Source organism: Triticum aestivum, chromosome 2D (genome assembly GCF_018294505.1).
Source record: "Triticum aestivum cultivar Chinese Spring chromosome 2D, IWGSC CS RefSeq v2.1, whole genome shotgun sequence".
Classification (NCBI taxonomy): domain Eukaryota; kingdom Viridiplantae; phylum Streptophyta; class Magnoliopsida; order Poales; family Poaceae; genus Triticum; species Triticum aestivum.
In genome coordinates this window covers 630,292,341-630,316,114 of record NC_057799.1, presented here as the reverse complement: position 1 = coordinate 630,316,114, position 23,774 = coordinate 630,292,341, and the positions used below count along the sequence as shown (strand labels likewise).

The following is a 23,774-nucleotide window of genomic DNA, read 5'->3' as shown; positions in this document are numbered from 1 at the left end:
GCTAGGAAACATAACCATCTTTGATCAACGAGCTAGTCAAGTAGAGGCATACTAGTGACACTCTGATTGTCTATGTATTCACACAAGTATTATGTTTCCGGTTAATACAATTCTAGCATGAATAATAAATATTTATCATGATATAAGGAAATAAATAATAACTTTATTATTGCCTCTAGGGCATATTTCCTTCAGTCTCCCACTTGCACTAGAGTCAGTAATCTAGATTACACAGTAATCATTCTAACACCCATGGAGTCTTGGTGCTGATCATGTTTTGCTCGTGGAAGAGGCTTAGTCAACGGGTCTGCAACATTCAGATCCGTATGTATCTTGCAAATTTCTATGTCTCCCACCTGGACTAGATCCTGTATGGAATTGAAGCGTCTCTTGATGTGCTTAGTTCTCTTGTGAAATCTGGATTCCTTCGCCAAGCCAATTGCACCAGTATTGTCACAAAAGATTTTCATTGGACCCGATGCACTAGGTATGACACCTAGATCGGATATGAACTCCTTCATCCAGACTCCTTCATTTGCTGCTTCCGAAGCAGCTATGTACTCCGCTTCACACATAGATCCCGCCACGACGCTTTGTTTAGAACTGCACCAACTGACAGCTCACCGTTCAATGTAAACACGTAACCGGTTTGCGATTAAGAATCGTCCGGATCAGTGTCAAAGCTTGCATCAACGTAACCATTTACAATGAGCTCTTTGTCACCTCCATAAACGAGAAACATATCCTTCGTCCTTTTCAGGTATTTCAGGATGTTCTTGACCGCTGTCCAGTGATCCACCCCTGGATTACTTTGGTACCTCCCTGCTAGACTTATAGCAAGGCACACATCAGGTCTGGTACACAGCATTGCATACATGATAGAGCCTATGGCTGAAGCATAGGGAACATCTTTGATCTTCTCTCTATCTTCTGCAGTGGTCAGGCATTGAGTCTTACTCAACTTCACACCTTGTAACACAGGCAAGAACCCTTTCTTTGCTTGATCCATTTTGAACTTCTTCAAAACTTTATCAAGGTATGTGCTTTGTGAAAGTCCAATTAAGCGTCTTGATCTATCTCTATAGATCTTGATGCCCAATATGTAAGCAGCTTCACTGAGGTCTTTCATTGAAAAACTCTTATTCAAGTATCCCTTTATGCTATCCAGAAATTCTATATCATTTCCAATCAACAATATGTCATCCACATATAATATCAGAAATGCTACAGAGCTCCCACTCACTTTCTTGTAAATACAGGCTTCTCCAAAAGTCTGTATAAAACCAAATGCTTTGATCACACTATCAAAGCGTTTATTCCAACTCCGAGAGGCTTGCACCAGTCCATAAATGGATCGCTGGAGCTTGCACACTTTGTTAGCTCCCTTTGGATCGATAAAACCTTCCGATTGCATCATATACAACTTTTCTTCCAGAAATCCATTCAGGAATGCAGTTTTGACATCCATTTGCCAAATTTCATAATCATAAAATGCGGCAATTGCTAACATGATTCGGACAGACTTAAGCATCGCTACGGGTGAGAAGGTCTCATCGTAGTCAATCCCTTGAACTTGTCGAAAACCTTTCGCGACAAGTCGAGCTTTGTAGACAGTAACATTACCGTCAGCGTCAGTCTTCTTCTTGAAGATCCATTTATCCTCAATTGCTTGCCGATCATCGGGCAAGTCAACCAAAGTCCACACTTTGTTCTCATACATGGATCCCATCTCAGATTTCATGGCCTCAAGCCATTTTGCAGAATCTGGGCTCACCATCACTTCTTCATAGTTCGTAGGTTCGTCATGGTCTAGTAACATAACCTCCAGAACAGGATTACCGTACCACTCTGGTGCGGATCTTATTCTGTTCGACCTACGAGGTTCAGCAATAACTTGATCTGAAGTTTCATGATCATCATCATTAACTTCCTCACTAATTGGTGTAGACGTCACAGAAACCGGTTTCTGTGATGAACTACTTTCCAATAAGGGAGCAGGTACAGTTACCTCATCAAGTTCTACTTTCCTCCCACTCACTTCTTTCGAGAGAAACTCCTTCTCTAGAAAGGATCCAAATTTAGCAACAAAAGTCTTGCCTTCGGATCTGTGATAGAAGGTATACTCAACAGTCTCCTTTGGGTATCCTATGAAGACACATTTCTCCGATTTGGGTTCAAGCTTATCAGGTTGAAGTTTTTTCACATAAGCATCGCAGCCCCAAACTTTAAGAAACAACAACTTTGGTTTCTTGCCAAACCATAGTTCATAAGGCGTCGTCTCAACGGATTTAGATGATGCCCTATTTAACGTGAATGCAGCCGTCTCTAAAGCATAACCCCAAAACGATAGCGGTAAATCAGTAAGAGACATCATAGATCGCACCATATCCAGTAGAGTACGATTACGACGTTCGGACACACCATTACGTTGTGGTGTTCCGGGTGGCGTGAGTTGCGAAACTATTCCGCATTGTTTCAAATGTAGACCAAACTCGTAACTGAAATATTCTCCTCCACGATCAGATCATAGAAACTTTATTTTCTTGTTACGATGATTTTCAACTTCACTCTGAAATTCTTTGAACTTTTCAAATGTTTCAGACTTATGTTTCATTAAGTAGATATACCCATATCTTCTCAAATCATCTGTGAAGGTGAGAAAATAACGATATCCGCCACGAGCCTCAACATTCATCGGACCACATACATCTGTATGTATGATTTCCAATAAATTTGTTGCTCTCTCCATAGTTCCGGAGAACGGCGTTTTAGTCATCTTGCCCATGAGGCACGGTTCGCAAGTACCAAGTGATTCATAATCAAGTGGTTCCAAAAGCCCATCAGTATGGAGTTTCTTCATGCGCTTTACACCGATATGACCTAAACGGCAGTGCCACAAATAAGTTGCACTATCATTATCAACTCTGCATCTTTTGGCTTCAACATTATGAATATGTGTATCACTACTATCGAGATTCAATAAAAAATAGACCACTCTTCAAGGGTGCATGACCATAAAAGATATTACTCATATAAATAGAACAACCATTATTCTCTGATTTAAATGAATAACCGTCTCGCATCAAACAAGATCCAGATATAATGTTGATGCTCAACGCTAGCACCAAATAACAATTATTTAGGTCTAAAACTAATCCCGAAGGTAGATGTAGAGGCAGCGTGCCGACTGCGATCACATCGACTTTGGAATCATTTCCCATGCACATCGCCACCTCGTCCTTAGCCAATCTTCGCTTAATCCGTAGCCCCTGTCTCGAGTTGCAAATATTAGCAACAGAACCAGTATCAAATACCCAGGTGCTACTGCGAGCATTAGTAAGGTACACATCAATAACATGTATATCACATATACCTTTGTTCACCTTGCCATCCTTCTTATTCACCAAATACTTCGGGCAGTTCCGCTTCCAGTGACCAGTTTGCTTGCAGTAGAAGCACTCAGTCTCAGGCTTAGGTCCAGACTTGGGTTTCTTCTCCTGAGCAGCAATTTGCTTGTTGTTCTTCTTGAAGTTCCCCTTCTTCTTCCCTTTGCCCTTTTTCTTGAAACTAGTGGTCTTGTTGACCATCAACACTTGATGCTCCTTCTTGATTTCTACCTCCGCAGCCTTTAGCATTGCGAAGAGCTTGGGAATCGTCTTTTCTATCCCTTGCATATTATAGTTCATCACGAAGCTCTTGTAGCTTGGTGGCAGTGATTGAAGAATTATGTCAATGACGCTATCATCCGGAAGATTAACTCCCAGTTGAATCAAGTGATTATTATACCCAAACATTTTGAGTATATGCTCACTGGCAGAACTATTCTCCTCCATCTTGCAGCTGTAGAACTTATTGGAGACTTCATATCTCTCAATCCGGGCATTTGCTTGAAATATTAACTTCAACTGCTGGAACATCTCATATGCTCCATGACGTTCAAAACATCGTTGAAGTCCCGGTTCTAAGCCGTAAAGCATGGCACACTGAACTATCGAGTAGTCATCAGCTTTGCTCTGCCAGACGTTCATAACATCTGGTGTTGCTCCTGTAGCAGGCCTGGCACCCAGCGGTGCTTCCAGGACGTAATTCTTCTGTGCAGCAATGAGGATAATCCTCAAGTTACAGACCCAGTCCGTGTAATTGCTACCATCATCTTTCAACTTTGCTTTCTCAAGGAACGCATTAAAATTCAACGGAACAACAGCACGGGCCATCTATCTACAAGCAACATAGACAAGCAAGATACTATCAGGTACTAAGTTCATGATAAATTTAAGTTCAATTAATCATATTACTTAAGAACTCCCACTTAGATAGACATCCCTCTAATCCTCTAAGTGATCATGTGATCCAAATCAACTAAACCATGTCCGATCATCACGTGAGATGGAGTAGTTTCAATGGTGAACATCACTATGTTGATCATATCTACTATATGATTCACGCTCGACCTTTCGGTCTCCGTGTTCCGAGGCCATATCTGTTATATGCTAGGCTCGTCAAGTTTAACCTGAGTATTCCGCGTGTGCAACTGTTTTGCACCCGTTGTATTTGAACGTAGAGCCTATCACACCCGATCATCACGTGGTGTCTCAGCACGAAGAACTTTCGCAACGGTGCATACTCAGGGAGAACACTTATACTTTGATAATTTAGTGAGGGATCATCTTATAATGCTACCATCAATCAAAGCAAGATAAGATGCATAAAAGGTAAACATCACATGCAATCAATATAAGTGATATGATATGGCCATCATCATCTTGTGCTTGTGATCTCCATCTCCGAAGCACCGTCATGATCACCATCGTCACCGGCGCGACACCTTGATCTCCATCGTAGCATCGTTGTCGTCTCGCCAATATTATGCTTCTACGACTATCGCTACCGCTTAGTGATAAAGTAAAGCATTACAGGGCGATTGCATTGCATACAATAAAGCGACAACCATATGGCTCCTGCCAGTTGCCGATAACTTGGTTACAAAACATGATCATCTCATACAATAAAATAGCATCACGTCTTGACCATATCACATCACAATATGCCCTGCAAAAACAAGTTAGACGTCCTCTACTTTGTTGTTGCAAGTTTTACGTGGCTGCTACTGGGCTGAGCAAGAACCGTTCTTACCTACACATCAAAAACCACAATGATAGTTTGTCAAGTTGGTGCTGTTTTAACCTTCGCAAGGACCGGGCGTAGCCACACTCGGTTCAACTAAAGTTGGAAAAACTGACACCCGCCAGCCACCTGTGTGCAAAGCACGTCGGTAGAACCAGTCTCGCGTAAGCGTACGCGTAATGTCGGTCCGGGCCGCTTCATCCAACAATACCGCCGAACCAAAGTATGACATGCTGGTAAGCAGTATGACTTATATCGCCCACAACTCACTTGTGTTCTACTCGTGCATATGACATCTACGCATAAAACCTGGCTCGGGTGCCACTGTTGGGGAACGTCGTAATTTCAAAAAATTCCTACGCACACGCAAGATCATGGTGATGCATAGCAATGAGAGGGGAGAGTGTTGTCCACGTACCCTCGTAGACCGAAAGCGGAAGCGTTAGCACAACGCGGTTGATGTAGTCGTACGTCTTCACGATCCGACCGATCAAGTACCGAACGTACGGCACCTCCGAGTTCAGCACACGTTCAGCCCGATGACGTCCCTCGAACTCCGATCCAGCCGAGTGTTGAGGGAGAGTTTCGTCAGCACGACGGCGTGGTGATGATGTTGATGTTCTACCGACGCAGGGCTTCGCCTAAGCACCGCTACGATATTATCGAGGTGGAATATGGTGGAGGGGGCACCGCACATGGCTAAGAGATCTCAAGGATCAATTGTTGTGTCTCTAGGGTGCCCCTCTCCTCCGTATATAAAGGGGGGAGGAGGAGAGGGCCGGCCAAGGGGAGGAGGCGCGCCCAAGGAGGGCAATCCTACTCCAAGTAGGTTTTGCCCCCCCTTTCCTATTCCAACTAGGAGAAGGGGGAAGGAGGAGGTGGAGAGAAGGAAGGAAAAGGGGGGCCGCCGCCCCCTTCCCTTTCCCAATTCGGATTGGGGCAAGGGGGGCCGCGCGCCACCTCCTGGCCTCCCTCTCTCCTTTCCACTAAGGCCCAATAGCTTCCCCGGGGGGGGTTCCGGTAACTCCCGGAACTCCGATTTTATCTGAAACTTCTCCAGAACACTTCCGATGTCCGAATATAGTCGCCCAATATATCAATCTTTATGGCTCGACCATTTCGAGACTCCTCGTCATGTCCGTGATCACATCCGGGACTCCGAACAACCTTCGGTACATCAAAACATATAAACTCATAATAAAACTGTCATCGTAACGTTAAGCGTGCGGACCCTACGGGTTCGAGAACTATGTAGACATGACCGAGACATGTCTCCGGTCAATAACCAATAGCGGAACCTGGATGCACATATTGGCTCCCACATATTCTACGAAGATCTTTATCGGTCAGACCGCATAACAACATACGTTGTTCCCTTTGTCATCGGTATGTTACTTGCCCGAGATTCGATCGTCGGTATCTCAATACCTAGTTCAATCTCGTTACCGGCAAGTCTCTTTACTCATTCCGTAATACATCATCCAACAACTAACTCATTAGTTGTAATGCTTGCAAGGCTTAATTGATGTGCATTACCGAGAGGGCCCAGAGATACCTCTCCGACAATCGGAGTGACAAATCCTAATCTCGAAATACGCCAACCCAACATGTACCTTCGGAGACACCTGTAGAGCACCTCTATAATCACCCAGTTACGTTGTGACGTTTGGTAGCACACAAAGTGTTCCTTCGGTAAACGGGAGTTGCATAATCAGATAGTCATAGGAACATGATAAGTCATGAAGAAAGCAATAGCAACATACTAAACGATCGTGTGCTAAGCTAACGGAATGGGTCATGTCAATCACATCATTCTCCTAATGATGTGATCCTGTTAATCAAATGACAACTCATGTCTATGGCTAGGAAACATAACCATCTTTGATCAACGAGCTAGTCAAGTAGAGGCATACTAGTGACACTCTGTTTGTCTATGTATTCACACAAGTATTATGTTTCCGGTTAATACAATTCTAGCATGAATAATAAACATTTATCATGATATAAGGAAATAAATAATAACTTTATTATTGCCTCTAGGGCATATTTCCTTCAGTCTCCCACTTGCACTAGAGTCAATAATCTAGATTACACAGTAATGATTCTAACACCCATGGAGTCTTGGTGCTGATCATGTTTTTCTCGTGGAAGAGGCTTAGTCAACGGGTCTGCAACATTCAGATCCGTATGTATCTTGCAAATTTCTATGTCTCCCACCTGGACTAGATCTCGTATGGAATTGAAGCGTCTCTTGATGTGCTTAGTTCTCTTGTGAAATCTGGATTCCTTCGCCAAGGCAATTGCACCAGTATTGTCACAAAAGATTTTCATTGGACCCGATGCACTAGGTATGACACCTAGATCGGATATGAACTCCTTCATCCAGATCCTTCATTTGCTGCTTCCGAAGCAGCTATGTACTCCGATTCACACGTAGATCCCGCCACGACGCTTTGTTTAGAACTGCACCAACTGACAGCTCCACCGTTCAATGTAAACACGTATCCGGTTTGCGATTTAGAATCGTCCGGATCAGTGTCACAGCTTGCATCAACGTAACCATTTACAATGAGCTCTTTGTCACCTCCATAAACGAGAAACATATCCTTCGTCCTTTTCAGGTATTTCAGGATGTTCTTGACCGTTGTCCAGTGATCCACCCCTGGATTACTTTGGTACCTCCCTGCTAGACTTATAGCAAGGCACACATCAGGTCTGGTACACAGCATTGCATACATGATAGAGCCTATGGCTGAAGCATAAGGAACATCTTTCATCTTCTCTCTATCTTCTGCAGTGGTCGGGCATTGAGTCTTACTCAACTTCACACCTTGTAACACAGGCAAGAACCCTTTCTTTGCTTGATCCATTTTGAACTTCTTCAAAACTTTGTCAAGGTATGTGCTTTGTGAAAGTCCAATTAAGCGTCTTGATCTATCTCTATAGATCTTGATGCCCAATATCTAAGCAGCTTCACCGAGGTCTTTCATTGAAAAACTCTTATTCAAGTATCCCTTTATGCTATCCAGAAATTCTATATCATTTCCAATCAACAATATGTCATCCACATATAATATCAAAAATGCTACAGAGCTCCCACTCACTTTCTTGTAAATACAGGCTTCTCCAAAAGTCTGTATAAAACCAAATGCTTTGATCACACTATCAAAGCGTTTATTCCAACTCCGAGAGGCTTGCACCAGTCCATAAATGGATCGCTGGAGCTTGCACACTTTGTTAGCTCCCTTTGGATCGATAAAACCTTCCGATTGCATCATATACAACTTTTCTTCCAGAAATCCATTCAGGAATGCAGTTTTGACATCCATTTGCCAAATTTCATAATCATAAAATGCGGCAATTGCTAACATGATTCGGACAGACTTAAGCACCGCTACGGGTGAGAAGGTCTCATCGTAGTCAATCCCTTGAACTTGTCGAAAACCTTTCGCGACAAGTCGAGCTTTGTAGACAGTAACATTACCGTCAGCGTCAGTCTTCTTCTTGAAGATCCATTTATTCTCAATTGCTTGCCGATCATCGGGCAAGTCAACCAAAGTCCACACTTTGTTCTCATACATGGATCCCATCTCAGATTTCATGGCCGCAAGCCATTTTGCGGAATCTGGGCTCACCATCACTTCTTCATAGTTCGTAGGTTCGTCATGGTCTAGTAACATAACCTCCAGAACAGGATTACCGTACCACTCTGGTGCAGATCTTATTCTGTTCGACCTACGAGGTTCAGCAATAACTTGATCTGAAGTTTCATGATCATCATCATTAACTTCCTCACTAATTGGTGTAGACGTCACAGAAACCGGTTTCTGTGGTGAACTACTTTCCAATAAGGGAGCAGGTACAGTTACCTCATCAAGTTCTACTTTCCTCCCACTCACTTCTTTCGAGATAACTCCTTCTCTAGAAAGGATCCAAATTTAGCAACAAAAGTCTTGCCTTCGGATCTGTGATAGAAGGTATACTCAATAGTCTCCTTTGGGTATCCTATGAAGACACATTTCTCCGATTTGGGTTCGAGCTTATCAGGTTGAAGTTTTTTCACATAAGCATCGCAGCCCCAAACTTTAAGAAACAACAACTTTGGTTTCTTGCCAAACCATAGTTCATAAGGCGTCGTGTCAACGGATTTAGATGGTGCCCTATTTAACGTGAATGCAGCCGTCTCTAAAGCATAACCCCAAAACGATAGCGGTAAATCAGTAAGAGACATCATAGATCGCACCATATCCAGTAGAGTACGATTACGACGTTCGGACACACCATTACGCTGTGGTGTTCCGGGTGGCGTGAGTTGCGAAACTATTCCGCATTGTTTCAAATGTAGACCAAACTCGTAACTCAAATATTCTCCTCCACGATCAGATCGTAGAAAATTATTTTCTTGTTACGATGATTTTCAACTTCACTCTGAAATTCTTTGAACTTTCCAAATGTTTCAGACTTATGTTTCATTAAGTAGATATACCCATATCTGCTCAAATCATCTATGAAGGTGAGAAAATAACGATATCCGCCACGAGCCTCAACATTCATCGGACCACATACATCTGTATGTATGATTTCCAATAAATCTGTTGCTCTCTCCATAGTTCCGGAGAACGGCGTTTTAGTCATCTTGCCCATGAGGCACGGTTCGCAAGTACCAAGTGATTCATAATCAAGTGGTTCCAAAAGTCCATCAGTATGGAGTTTCTTCATGCGCTTTACACCGATATGACCTAAACGGCAGTGCCACAAATAAGTTGCACTATCATTATCAACTCTGCATCTTTTGGCTTCAACATTATGAATATGTATATCACTACTATCGAGATTCAATAAAAATAGACCACTCTTCAAGGGTGCATGACCATAAAAGATATTACTCATATAAATAGAACAACCATTATTCTTTGATTTAAATGAATAACCGTCTCGCATCAAACAAGATCCAGATATAATGTCCATGCTCAACGCTGGCACCAAATAACAATTATTTAGGTCTAAAACTAACCCCGAAGGTAGATGTAGAGGTAGCGTGCCGACTGCGATCACATCGACTTTGGAACCATTTCCCATGCGCATCGTCACCTCGTCCATAGCCAATTTTCGCTTAATCCGTAGCCCCTGTCTCGAGTTGCAAATATTAGCAACAGAACCAGTATCAAATACCCAGGTGCTACTGCGAGCATTAATAAGGTACACATCAATAACATGTATATCACATATACCTTTGTTCACCTTGTCATCCTTCTTATCCGCCAAATGCTTGGGGCAGTTCCGCTTCCAGTGACCAGTTTGCTTGCAGTAGAAGCACTCAGTCTCAGGCTTAGGTCCAGACTTGGGTTTCTTCTCCTGAGCAGCAACTTGCTTGCTGTTCTTCTTGAAGTTCCCCTTCTTCTTCCCTTTGCCCTTTTTCTTGAAACTAGTGGTCTTGTTGACCATCAACACTTGATGCTCCTTCTTGATTTCTACCTCCGCAGCCTTTAGCATTGCGAAGAGCTTGGGAATCGTCTTTTCTATCCCTTGCATATTATAGTTCATTACGAAGCTCTTGTAGCTTGGTGGCAGTGATTGAAGAATTATGTCAATGACGCTATCATCCGGAAGATTAACTCCCAGTTGAATCAAGTGATTATTATACCCAGACATTTTGAGTATATGCTCACTGGCAGAACTATTCTCCTCCATCTTGCAGCTGTAGAACTTATTGGAGACTTCATATCTCTCAATCCGGGCATTTGCTTGAAATATTAACTTCAACCCCTGGAACATCTCATATGCTCCATGACGTTCAAAACGTCGTTGAAGTCCCGGTTCTAAGCCGTAAAGCATGGCACACTGAACTATCGAGTAGTCATCAGCTTTGCTCTGCCAGACGTTCATAACATCTGGTGTTGCTCCTGCAGCAGGCCTGGCACCCAGCGGTGCTTCCAGGACGTAATTCTTCTGTGCAACAATGAGGATAATCCTCAAATTACAGACCCAGTCCGTGTAATTGCTACCATCATCTTTCAACTTTGCTTTCTCAAGGAACGCGTTAAAATTCAACGAAGCAACAGCACGGGCCATCTATCTACAAGCAACATAGACAAGCAAGATACTATCAGGTACTAAGTTCATGATAAATTTAAGTTCAATTAATCATATTACTTAAGAACTCCCACTTAGATAGACATCCCTCTAATCCTCTAAGTGATCATGTGATCCAAATCAACTAAACCATGTCCGATCATCACGTGAGATGGAGTAGTTTCAATGGTGAACATCACTAAGTACCATTTTTTCAGGAATACTACAAAGATACATTTGATTTTATATGATAAAACATCTCATTTGGTCTAAACTAAGTACAAAGTACACTTTCCATTAATTAACATGGCCACAAAAAGGGGAGGTTATGTCTTACTTAACACTACAATTGGTGTTGCCTGCACCCATGCCTTCTGATCCATAAGAAAGGAAATCCATAGAAACAATCTCTGAAAAAACAAATAAGCTGAACATTAAGAATTACCAGTCTATTGGTGTTTAAAGTAGGGAAAAAACAAAATCCAGCTTATGCAAATGCAGGTTGTAGGAACAAAAGAAAGTGAATGATTAGTGAATAGTCTTTGTGATTCTTCGTAGCATTGCAACAAAACATATGAACCCAGGAATGAAATGGCTACATAGTAGTAGTGAATAGAAAGGGGTCACCGGGAAGCGGAAGGCGACTAATAAAACATAAGAATGGAATGACTATGCACATCATTAACCAAATAGGGATAATCAATATATATATTCAGAAAACCAAGGTAAGACCAGGAAACACAAACCCAGCGGTTATATGTCGGTTGATTCAGCAATTTATCATGTGAGGCATGAAGCATCACTTAAAATAAATGTTTGCACACATAAAGCAACAGAAGGTTCAATGAGCAAGTAGAATGTGACTGTTCCGCGGATGAAACGGAGGGCTATATGCTTAACCAAATGAATCACGAGCTTACATACTACTCCCTCAGTCCGGAAGTACTTGTCCCTCAAACGGATGTATCTACCCGATGGAGGGAGTATATATCAAGAACAATATTTTTAAGCATTGCAATTATTCTGCGCAAGAAACAATTTATCAGAAAGATGATTTATTCCTCTAAATTCTGGCCAAAGAAATTACACATAATATAAGCACATCTAAATATTTGTTAGAAATTAACCTAATCAGAGCAAAGAGTGGAGGAAGCTAAAACTGCAATCTAAACAAATATACCATGTGCAACAGAAAAGGTTATTTGCATCATCGTAACACCAGTAGCACTTGACAGGAAGATAAATCTCAAGGTATTTCTCACCAACCAGTCACAACTACCGTATTTGCAACAATTAAAAACCTCAGAAAACATGATAAATACCGTTTAGAATTCAGAGAAAAACATAGCTTATTTTGTCATGTTACATAAGCAATGTTAAATACCCTGATCAACAGAGGATGATTAAACTATCTCACAAAAAATATGCTATCATGCATCAACACCAATTATTATACTACAAGATATAATTAACGGTCAAAGAAAGCATCTTGTTCTTTTAATAAAAAATAGTGAAAACAAACTGTAGCAAGATAAGAGCATTTTCTTGATATATCCTGGTCATTATTTCTTTCCAAAGCTAGGAATATGTCTGTCATTTAGTTAGTTCCTCTCTTTTAGATACATGTGGTCGTGGTCGCTGCAGTAGGCGCCGAGGATGTGTCAACCTCCTCTTCTGTCTCTACAGCCGACACCCTGTAAAGCATCCGACTGAGAGGAATGAACTGGTCAATGGGCACATTTTCATCCGGGATGCCCAGCTCATCAAGGAGCTTCCTCTGAGCAGCATTTATGACACCTAAAGAATGACAAGTTGCTAATCGTAAGTGAAACACAAAACTGAAAATCATTGCAGGAGATACACAAAATAGAAACTCATTGCCCTCCTGAACCTCATAACGTTCAAGACATCCTCATGGATACCAACACCATCTTCTGGCTACCAAATAACTGTAATTATTAATTAGATAATCGAGTAAGTCAAAAGATGCAATGAAGTAAGTAGATGAATGGTTGGTTTCATATCACCAAGGAAACTCCAGCACATCAATTATGATGGACAAGCACTTTAGACAACATCCACTGAGTTGGATAAACAATAGCATCAATATAAATGAGAACAATCTTTGACCTTTGTATCATATATGTCACCAAAATTCAAGTTAGTGCGACAACCCACTTATTTAATAATTATCCCATCCAGAATATTTGCAGGCAGCATAGAATGGCATTCAATTCCATACAATGCTTCTTGTAAAAACATAAAACATGCTATTAACAGACATATGCTTGCACTAACTTGAATTCAACCATCAAACAGATTAAAGAGGCAGGGATCAATTGTTTTCCATTATAGACCCGGTAGGAAATAACATTCAAGTTACGATCATCCAACCGACCAACACAATCACCATTTCAATCATTTACAACTCGTGCAAGCCTAAATCAGGTATCATGATTCTGATGATGTCGTCATATAAGCTATGCAGATTGTATAGAATGCATATTAGTAAATAGAAAAGGCATTCCAAAGCAGAAAGCACCAAGCTTTCTATGATATTTGTCACTCCAGGCTTCAAATTTTCATGAAAAAGATATAAAGGTCCAACATCCAATAATAACTCACCTTGATTTTGAGTCTTATCCTAAAAATTAATGGCTTGAACGAAGCATATATCACAAAACCCCAGAACCATAAGCAACAAATGCAGAGAGACACTCCATTCGTTCTTATTTGTCTGATGAAACTGAAGAAAAACTACAGCTAAACATGCAGCAGGATTAAAACGACTACCACCACCACCCTGTGCCATCCAAACCGAATCTGGAGGGATGAGAAGAGAGCAGAGGAGGTCCCAGTGCTTACCCCTGCGTTGGACCCAAGAAGGAACTTGTCGCCCTCCTTGTCCTGGAGCTTGTTGGGGCCGAAGAATCGCATCTCAGGTTCTCCAGCATCTCCTCCAAGACTGCAGCAGAGAGGAGCTTCATGAAGAGAGCAACACATGCAGCGTCGAATCGAGAAGGGGGAGGAGGGCACCTTGACAGGGTTGGAGCAGAGGAGCTGCGCGGTCGCACGAGAACGGCAGCAGTGGCGCACCAGCAACTGGGGTGGGCGCGTATCCGGACGAACTGCGGCGGTCGTGGTGGATCTGGCCGCCGCCTGTCCTGCTGCTCGAGGAGGGCTGCGATGGGGACGGGGGACGGAGCGGCGGCCTGAGGTCGATGGTCGGGGAGGAGAATACGTAGCGACGACAGCGGTAGAGAGCGCCGCCAGGCAGGGGAACGGGATGGAGGCCGAGCACGTGAGATCAGGGGATGAGGCGCTGGAGTAGGAGAAGATGGCGGAGGTTGAGCAGCACGGGCACGGCGACCGAGCGGCGGAGGAGAGGACGGGAGGAGGAGAAGGGGAGGCTAGGGGTTGGAGGCGCGAGGGGACGAGGCGAGCAGCGGCGGCGGCGAGCTCGGCGAAGAGAGAGAAGGGGAGAAGAACCGGACGCGAGGCGGCGACGGCTGGAGTGAAGCAGAGGGCCGCGGCGGATGGCGGATTCCACACGGCGTGCTTCCTTTTATACGCTTGTGTGTGAAAAGACAAGAATGCCCTCGGTGGGGCACGGGATTTACAGCGGTGGCACCACACTATTCATTGTAGCAGTGCCGTGCTCGATCCGACGGCTCAGATCGTCTCACTCGAACGTCCGACGGCCAGGATCGTCTCACTCGAAGATCCGACGGTCCAGAGTCTTTTGGGACGCTAATCCGACGACCCAGATTCAGACGCCCTGAGGAGGCTTCATTTTGTCTCCCATTCTAACAATGGTATTACCTTAATCTAATTGCATTTTTCGAGAAACTTCCAATCTATTCATTTTCAATCATGGCAGTACAACGAACACCAGAAATAATAAAAATCACATCCAGATTCGTAGACCACCTACCGACGACTACAAGCACGAAAGCGAGCCGAAGGCACGCCGCCGTCATCGCCCCTCTCTCGCCGGAGGCCGGCCCAACTTGTTGTGGTAGATAGTCGGGAAGTCGTCGTGCTAAGACCCCATATGACCAACGCACCAGAACAGCAGACGCCACCGACGAAGAGAAGTTTAGATTGAAATGATCCAACCTGAACACACATGAACAAAGACGAACAAAGACCGAATCCGAGCCACCAAACACAACCACCGATCGAACCCCGCGAGATTCGTCGGAGACACACCTCCACACGCCATCCGACCAAGCTAGACACACCATCGGGACGAGGGCTAGGCGGGGAGAACCTTATTCTATCTTCAAGAAGCCGCCACCGTCTCGCCTTCCTAGGCTGGGATCCACCGCGCACCCATGGTCGTAAGGCCACAGAAGACGTGGCAAATTGGCGGCGGCGGCGACGGGGGGCAGAAACCCTAGCCGCCTTGCCTTTCTTTGGAGGACCCTAATCTAATTGTTGTGATATGTTGAGTGAAAATACGAAGACGTGAGGTCCCGTTTTCTTTTCGCGGTTTCTTGATTGACTTGTTTTAGGCAGTTGGTGTTGTCGGTATCTCAATGAATTGGTGAGAACTCAATTTCATAACAATAAATCGAGCCATCTTATCTAAAACTTCAATTATGCGTAAAGATATATCTTCCCTCTAGCTTTCGCCCACGTGTTTGCAATTGCAGCCGCACAAATTTGTAGAAAGTGACACGCTGACATGATTACATAGGCAGCCATCCACACCTGTAACAGTTTTGCTAAAATTTCCAGCTTGGTAGCTGGACACGTATGCCACATCTCTTAAAAGCATATCTATATATGTCCTTATGAGCTGTTCATGCAATTGATTCCCAGTTTGTGGAAAATTCGTAGAAGCTGTGAAGAGAAGAAAAGTCTACCATCATCCTTCCATATCTGACGCGCCGCGTTCAACTCCACCTCTATATAATAATAGTAGCGGCGAAGAGCGATTCCCATTCCACTGTCAGCAGCTGCTAGCTACTCTGGTACGATCATCCTCTGCTACGTTGACGAGGATGGCCGCACGCCTCGCGCTGGTGGCGGCGCTCCTGTGCGCCGGTGCCACGGCCGCCGCGGCGCAGCAGGCGAGCAACGTCCGGGCGACGTACCACTACTACAGCCCGGCTCAGAACGGCTGGGACCTGGGCGCCGTGAGCGCCTACTGCTCCACCTGGGACGCCGGCAAGCCGTTCTCGTGGCGGTCCAAGTACGGCTGGACGGCGTTCTGCGGCCCCGCCGGCCCCCGCGGCCAGGCGTCGTGCGGGCGGTGCATCCGGGTGACCAACACGGGCACGGGGGCGCAGATCACAGCGAGGATCGTGGACCAGTGCGCCAACGGCGGGCTGGACCTCGACTGGGACACGGTGTTCGTCAAGATCGACACCGACGGCATGGGGTACCAGAGGGGCCACCTCATCGTCAACTACCAGTTCGTCGACTGCGGCGACAACCACATCAACTTCCATGGAAAGAACGAGACGCTCCCAGCCAGCATTCATGCTGTTGAGTAATTAAAAGCTACTGTACGTAGTAGCACATGCATGATGCTCAGATGCCGCATTGTTGCGCTGTACGCACACATGTATGCATGCATGGCACGGATCAAGTGGAATAAATCAAACGGGAAGTGGAATAAATTTCATGTATGGATCGTATGATTGTAACAGCGGGAAGTGGAATAAATTTCAGAAGTTGGCAGAAATCAAGTGCGTGAAGTAGCAGCTGAAACAACCCTAAAGTTTGGGAGTTGTATTAGCCTCAGCCCTCAGGTCAGTCCGGCTGCCGGCTTGGGTGGCCGCGGCGTTCTTCAACGAAGACGTCGAGCCCTTTGGAGAGCGTATATATCCCGGCGGGGTTGCTGTCGTATGGCTGTACCACCGGATCTTAACGGCGTGTAGCAATCCGTGTGGCAATGGCGATAGTGACGAGGCACCCGATGGACGTGACGTGTTGTTGACTGGCTCTTCCGTACATTGTTTCACCATGATGACAGATGATGAACGTGTACCATAGTTCTGTTGGTGGTGCGTGTTGTTCTTTGCGTGTTGGCTCGTCTGCTCGTTGCTGCACTGGGAGGTGCCTCGTTCACTGGGTATTGGCTAACTATTGTTGCTGCACTGTGAGAGAAATGGAGATTATTTCGGGCAAGGTCGCCATGAGCAAAGAGGCTCCCCGCCGAGTGAACCCGGGGGAACCCCGCGGTCAGTAGCCCCTGGATCCTTCAAGGTCTCGCCAATGGTGCCGGCTCCTTTCGGTCGAGGACTTTGTTTGTTAGAGCCGACTGTGAACGCAATAGGTCGTCCATGAAGAGGCCTTGATGGACTCGAACAGTACCTGAAATAGTTGGCAATAAAAAGTTGATAGTAAAGACTTAGTGATACTCAGTTTCCCGTCCGTGAGATTGGCTCGTGGCTTGCTAGGAAACCGACTGGATTGACGAAGTCGCCACAGATTTCTTTGTAGTCAATGGAAACGTCTCCTCCTATTGAATGCATATTGTCAGAAGGCCTGAAGTAAATCCAAAAAATGTGATCACCAATGTCAAGCCTAGGGCATGAACTCTGCTGGACTAAGGATGTCATTGTCCTCGTAACCATCCAAACACAGGTTGGTTCACGGCCCGATATGTGCTTTTTGTTGAATATAGAAGTAAATTACTACAATATTTAATCCGAATAAACAGTGAATAAATCATGACAACAATAATAGAGATTGAACTAATCATGCAGACTAGCATAGTAGATGAACATATCAAATCTATGGCACAGACTACAAATAGGAATTCTAGCACGATCTCAAACAAGGAGCACAAAATCACATATGGTGCAGCGGGAGCAGAACCGTTGGCGTTGATGTTGTTGCCCATGTCGTTGATGAAAAGGTTGCCGAGGTCGGGGAAGAAGTTGTCATTGAGGAAGTCGTCGCTGTCAGCAGTTGCGTGAGTGCACTCCCTAAAAACCTGATCGCCCCTCTCCCGTACAAGATCATGAGAGACGGGGTTCCGGAGGCTTGCTGTCCCTTCTCGCGGTGCACGCCGGAAGAAGGGATGGAAAAGACTTGCGTGACAGCGGGTACGTTGGGCCAAAGGCCTACAAGCAAAATCTAACACTTTTAATATATAATGGAAGATTAAAAGCCTATATCGAGATCAAATAAGTACTAGTCATCTAAAAAAGGATAAGTACTAATAGTGTCCAAACTAATGGCATAAAACTAGTGTCAAAAGAATAAAAAAAAAAGTACTGCTCCATCCGTCCCAAATTCCTTGTCGCGAAAATGGATGTATTTAGAAGTAATTTTTAGTTCTAGATACATTCATTTTTATCTATTTTCGTAATAAATAATTCAGGTATGGGGGGACTAGCATGCAATCGTGAGAGCGCCTTATTTCTGAAACGTGTGCGAGCATCTTGATACCATGGAGTAAGTCGGATTTCCATTTTTCTTTTGCGAGGTTGGCAAGACGTTAGCACCATGGACTTAAGCCTTTGGTTCAACAGTGACCAAAAGGGAACTTCTCTTTTTCGAGCCGTGACCAAAATGGAGAAAGTCAAGGACGTTGCACATCCATGGTTAAACAAAACAAGGACGTTGCACTTGTTCATGTGGAATTTATGGTATCTATGCATCATATATTTGTTCCGGAAGCAACCATTGTGCTGCCACCTCCCACCAATGAGAAGACGATACGTTGTGCATCCCTACTGGCTGCCCGCTTGCTTCACCGAAAGCAAAAAACAGCAGGATCTTACTCTCATGTGCTCATATCCTATTTGGCGCTTCGGCCGCTGGTTCCTTCGAGCAACCGGCCTGACCCATAATCGTGAAAGACATTACCTGCTGGCCAGTTTTGGGAAGCTTCTAGAGGATTTTTGACCGGCTTTTCTGATTCTTTTGCTCCTTTTATTTGTTATTTTCTTTTCTTTTTTTCATATATTCATTTTTCTTTTTTTGGATTTAAGTTTTTTTATTTACTTGTTTCCTTCAAATGTGTGAATTTTTTTCACAAATTCTTTGAAGTTTCTTTCAAATTTGTGAACTTTTTTCAAATGCATGATTTTTTAAAATTTGTGAACATTTTTAAATACATGAAATTTTTTCAAATCGGGGAACATTCTTCAAATTCATGAATTTTTTTTCAAATTCATGAATTTTTTTGAATGCAAGAACTTATTCAAATACATGAACTCTATTCAAATCTGTGAACTTTATTTTCAAACTCGTGAACCTTTTCAATTGCTTGAACTTTTTTCAAATTGTTGAATTTTTTTTAAATCAGTGAACTTTTTCAAATCTTCAAGCATTTCAAATGCATGATCTTTCTTTCGTATTCATGATATTTTCAAATCCATCAACTTTCCCCAAATGCGTGAACTTTATTTAAATCTGTGAACTTTCAAATTTGTGAACTTTTTTGATTGCATAAATATTTTTCAGATGGGTGAACATTTTTCAGATCTGTTAATTCTTTTCAAATCTTCGAACATTTTGATATTTAGGAAGTATTTAAATGCTTGAACCTTTTTTAAATCTATGAAATTTTTCAAAATGCATGAACTTAATTCAAATGTTTGAAGTTTATTTAAAATTCGTGAAAATTTTCAATTGCATGATTTTTTAAAATTGGTGAACATTTTTCAAATATATGAACTGTTTTAAAATCGTTGAACATTTTCAAATTCATGAACTTTTCTAATGCGTGAAATTTTCAATTCCGTGAACTTTTTCCGAATGCATGAACTTTATTCAAATCCATAATTTTTTTTCATTCCTTGTGAACTTTTCAAATGCAGAAGTTTTTCAAATGTTATTTTCCCAATTTTTGTGAACTTTTCAAATGCATGAACTTGTTCAAATTTTGTCAACTTTTTTCAAATGCACGAACCAATGTTCCAATTCGTGAACTTTTAAAAAATTGTGAACATTTCTAAATTCATGAACAAATGTTCCGATTCATGAAATTTTATAAATTTCTGAACGTTTTTCAAATTCGTGAATGTTTTGAAATTTGAGAACTTTTTGGTTCATAAAAATATTAAATTCCCTTTTTTCCCAATTCCTGAACTTATTTTTAGATGGAAAAACATTTTTTGTTTCACAAAAATTTTAAATACTAAAAAAAATGTTCTGATTTTTCCTTCCTGAACCATAAGATTTGTAGAGAACAAGCGAAGAAAAAGCAATCTATAGCCGACGGTGTTAGCGAGCGAGTTTCCTTTTTTAGAATCGTGGGGAAGGGAGTCGTGCAAGCGAGTGACGAAACTGGCGAGTCAGTAGCCAGCCCAGGTTCGTGCGCCCCTGTGGGCTACAGCAAGAAACTGGTACTTAATGCGCCGAATAGGAGCTCCCCATGTCGCCGATCCAACCTCACCGGATATCCACGTCGGCCTATTTAATCTATCCTTGCCCTGTGCAATGTATTTTCCCTTGAACTTTTTTAAGTGGTTCAAGCATAGAAATTTCCTCTGTTCAATCATTTGTTCATCTCTATAATACTCTGTAGTACTATCAGTTAGGTGAAGACAACGCAACATTGAAGAGAAAATCCAGATACCTTGGCTGGAGTATGCAATACTAAACGCCTCCGGCACAAACAGGTGGCGAGCGTGCTAAAGGAAAACATTGGCGAATGAGGGCCACGGGACACCACCCGAATCAACAAGTGCAGGAATATGGAATCTGGGATCACGCTTTGGAGTCAGCAGGACCGACTGATATTTGTCTGTCGACTCCCCACTTTCTAGCGAACAATGGAGTGTAGTACTAGTAGTATCTTTTCCGTAAAGACAAAAGAGAAGACGCTGTCGGAGTGTGCTGGGATAATTGCTAGCTAGCTAGCTAGCTTATATTCCCCTACTCCCCAAGCGACCCGTCATATGCACTTGCTGAACATATTTTTAAATCTGTGAACTTTTTCAAATCTTTGAACATTTTCTAATTCATGATTTTTTTTTTCAAATTGATGAAATTTTCAAGTCCATGAACTTTTTCCTCAATGCGTGAACTTTATTCAAATCTATGAATTGTGTTTCAAATTCTTGAATTTTTTTAATTGCATGAGCTTTTTTCAAATTGGTGAAGATTTTTCAAACTGTTTACTTTTTTCAAATCTTTGAACATTTTCAAGTTTAGGAACTTTTCATATGCGTGAACCTTTTTAAAATCTGTGAACTTTTTCCAAATGCGTGAACTTAGTTTATTTCGAGTGCATGAACTTTATTTCAAATTTATGAACTTTTTTCAATTGCATGAACATTTTTTTTCCAATTGTTGAATATATTTCAAATCTCTGAACTTTTTCTAAATCTTTTAACATTTTCAGCTGCATGAACTTTTTGAAATGCGTGAACTTCTCCCGAATGATGAAATTTTTTAAAATCCATGATTTTTCCAATTTTCATGAAGTTTTCAAATGCAGGAACTTTATTCAGATCTACTTTTAAAAATCATTAAATTTTCAAATGCGTGAACCTGTTCAAATTTTGTGAACATTTTTCGAATCCGCAAACAGATGTTTCAATTCACGACTTTGAAATTTTTTGAACATTTTCAAATTCGTGAAAAAATGATCAAATTGATGAAATTTTTAAAAAACTATGAACATTTTGCAAATTCATGAACTTTTTAAATTCGTGAACATTTTATAGTACATCAGAAAATTGAATTCCTTTTTTTAATTCGTGAATTTCTTTCAAACAGACAAACATTTTTTTTGTTTCACCAGAATGTTATATACTAAAAAATCCGTGCTGGTTTTTCCTTCCTGTTCCGAAATATTTGTACTGAACAAGCGAAGAAAAAGCGATCTGTAGGTGACGGTGTGAGCAAGCGAGTTTCTTTCTTAGAATCGCGAGCGAAAGAGTCGTGCGAGCGAGACGAGTCATTGGCCGGCCCATGTCCGCGCTCCCAGCAAGAAACTGACGCTTAATGCGCTGAATAGGCGCTCCCCATGTCGCCCCTGCAGCCTCATCAGATATCCACGTCGGCCCATTTAATCCGTCCTCGCTCGGTGCAATGTGTTTCCCTTGATTTTTTTAAAGTGGTTCAAGCATAGAAATTTCCTCTTTTCAATCATTTGTTCATCTCTGTAATATAATACTATCAGTTAGGTGAAGACAACACACCATTGAAGAGAAAATCCAGATACATTGGCTGGAGTATGCAATGTAGTACCCCCTCCAATCCCCTTTTAAGTCTGCATATATGTTTTGTCCAAAGCTAAAGTATCTTTACTTTGACTGAACTTATAGAAAAAAATACCAACATTCACAATGACTAATTAATATTGTTAGATTCTTTCTAAAATGTAGTTTCATAGTATATATATTTGGTATGGTAGACGTTGATATTTTTTATTATAAGTCAAGTCAAACTTGACTTGACACAATTCTAATACGCGAAGTAAAAAGGACCGGAGGCGGAGGGAGGGAGTACTAAACGCCTCTGGCACAAAGAGTCGGCGAATCGTGCTAAAGGAGAAACATTGACAAATGAGGGCCGCGGGAAACCACCCGAATCAACAAGTGCAGGAATCTGGAATCTCGGATCACGCTTTCGAGTCAGCACGACCGACTGATATTAGTCTGTCGACTCGGCCACTTTCTGGCGAACAATGGAATGTAGTACTAGTAGTATCTTTTCCGTGAAGACAAAAGAGAAGAACGCTGTAGGAGTGTGCTGGAACACGTATTATCGCTACACGTAGTACTCCCAACCAAGCGACCCGGCATCTGAGATTTATACTAATCGATTTCCTCTGCCTCTTTGAGACTAGATTTGATCTTGTAGACCGTAAAGTAAAGTAAAGCCGGGAGCAAAGCATCTGACGTACCCGTCCGTGCTCCTTTTGGCTCCTGGAAGAATAACAACTCGTGGCCCGTGAACAACCGTCCGTGCTTACTTAGTTACTTTGCCTAGATGAAGAAGAGGGAATTATTTGCATGGCGAATTGGGAAGAATGTTGGAGTACCAATGTGGCATGCATGTATGATTATACACTACGTACATTGTTGACTAGTTCAGATCTACTGTACGTAGCTAGCTAGCCAGGCGTGCATGTGCAGGTCGAGGCCCCGCGGCCGTCGCGACGAGCCAAACTGAAAAACGCGCGCCGACGGGCACGGGCAAGAACTATTACTTATTTGGCAAGGGAGACGTACGATACGTACTGTCCGTCGTCGTCTGGGCCGGCACCCTGTTTCCGTCGACTCTCTGCACGAGCCAGCCACATTTGGCAGCACGTATCCGGACCTGGCCCTGTTCTCGCGGCCGGATTTCAGACTTTCAGTTTCCTGTACGTGCATCTTGTCCTTCTGTTGCAGGTACTAGACCTAGCACGCCGCAACGTCAGGCCTCTATCATTCAGGCGGGCGGCCAACGAGAGACGCCGGCCGGCGACCAGCGCTGGCGCTGGCGCTGTCGTACGTGCATGCGTGAAATCCATCACTGTGGTCAACCTTAAACTCGACGTGATGACTCATGATTGACGCCACTACTCCACCTACTAGCAAATTAAGCTTAATTAGCATTGCGTTGCGCACTCACGTTGATGCCATGATGATGCCGCGCAACTCTCCGGCAACTAT

The 23,774-nt window shown here is 43.0% G+C and overlaps 2 protein-coding genes across 2 annotated transcripts; one reads left to right on the top strand and one right to left on the bottom strand.

The window, feature by feature from the left end:
• Positions 1-12,508: 12,508 nt before the first annotated feature.
• LOC123056106 (uncharacterized) lies at positions 12,509-15,443 on the bottom strand. The gene is made up of 5 exons (XM_044479840.1): positions 15,409-15,443; positions 15,264-15,315; positions 14,062-14,754; positions 13,088-13,145; positions 12,509-12,993 (listed from the first exon to the last, which is right to left on the bottom strand). The coding sequence occupies exons 1-4, from the start codon at positions 15,441-15,443 to the stop codon at positions 13,098-13,100; spliced, it is 828 nt and encodes a 275-aa protein (XP_044335775.1). The 3' UTR covers positions 12,509-12,993; positions 13,088-13,097.
• Positions 15,444-16,038: 595 nt separating this feature from the next.
• On the top strand, positions 16,039-16,891 carry LOC123050578 (barwin). Its single transcript, XM_044473353.1, has one exon. The coding sequence runs from the start codon at positions 16,206-16,208 to the stop codon at positions 16,698-16,700; it is 495 nt and encodes a 164-aa protein (XP_044329288.1). The 5' UTR covers positions 16,039-16,205; the 3' UTR covers positions 16,701-16,891.
• The last annotated feature ends 6,883 nt before the right edge of the window (positions 16,892-23,774 follow it).

What these genes read in the sequence shown, in the direction of transcription:
- LOC123056106 (XM_044479840.1), bottom strand. Translation starts at nt 15,443, where the DNA reads ATGGTGTGTCTAGCTTGGTCGGATGGCGTGTGGAG. An exon ending in TGGTCGGATGGCGTGTGGAG is followed by an intron (nt 15,316 to 15,408) that starts GTGTGTCTCCGA and finishes ATGTGTGTTCAG; the next exon opens with GTTGGATCATTTCAATCTAA. An exon ending in TTCTTGGGTCCAACGCAGGG is followed by an intron (nt 13,146 to 14,061) that starts GTAAGCACTGGG and finishes TAATAATTACAG; the next exon opens with TTATTTGGTAGCCAGAAGAT.
- LOC123050578 (XM_044473353.1), top strand. Translation starts at nt 16,206, where the DNA reads ATGGCCGCACGCCTCGCGCTGGTGGCGGCGCTCCTGTGCGCCGGTGCC.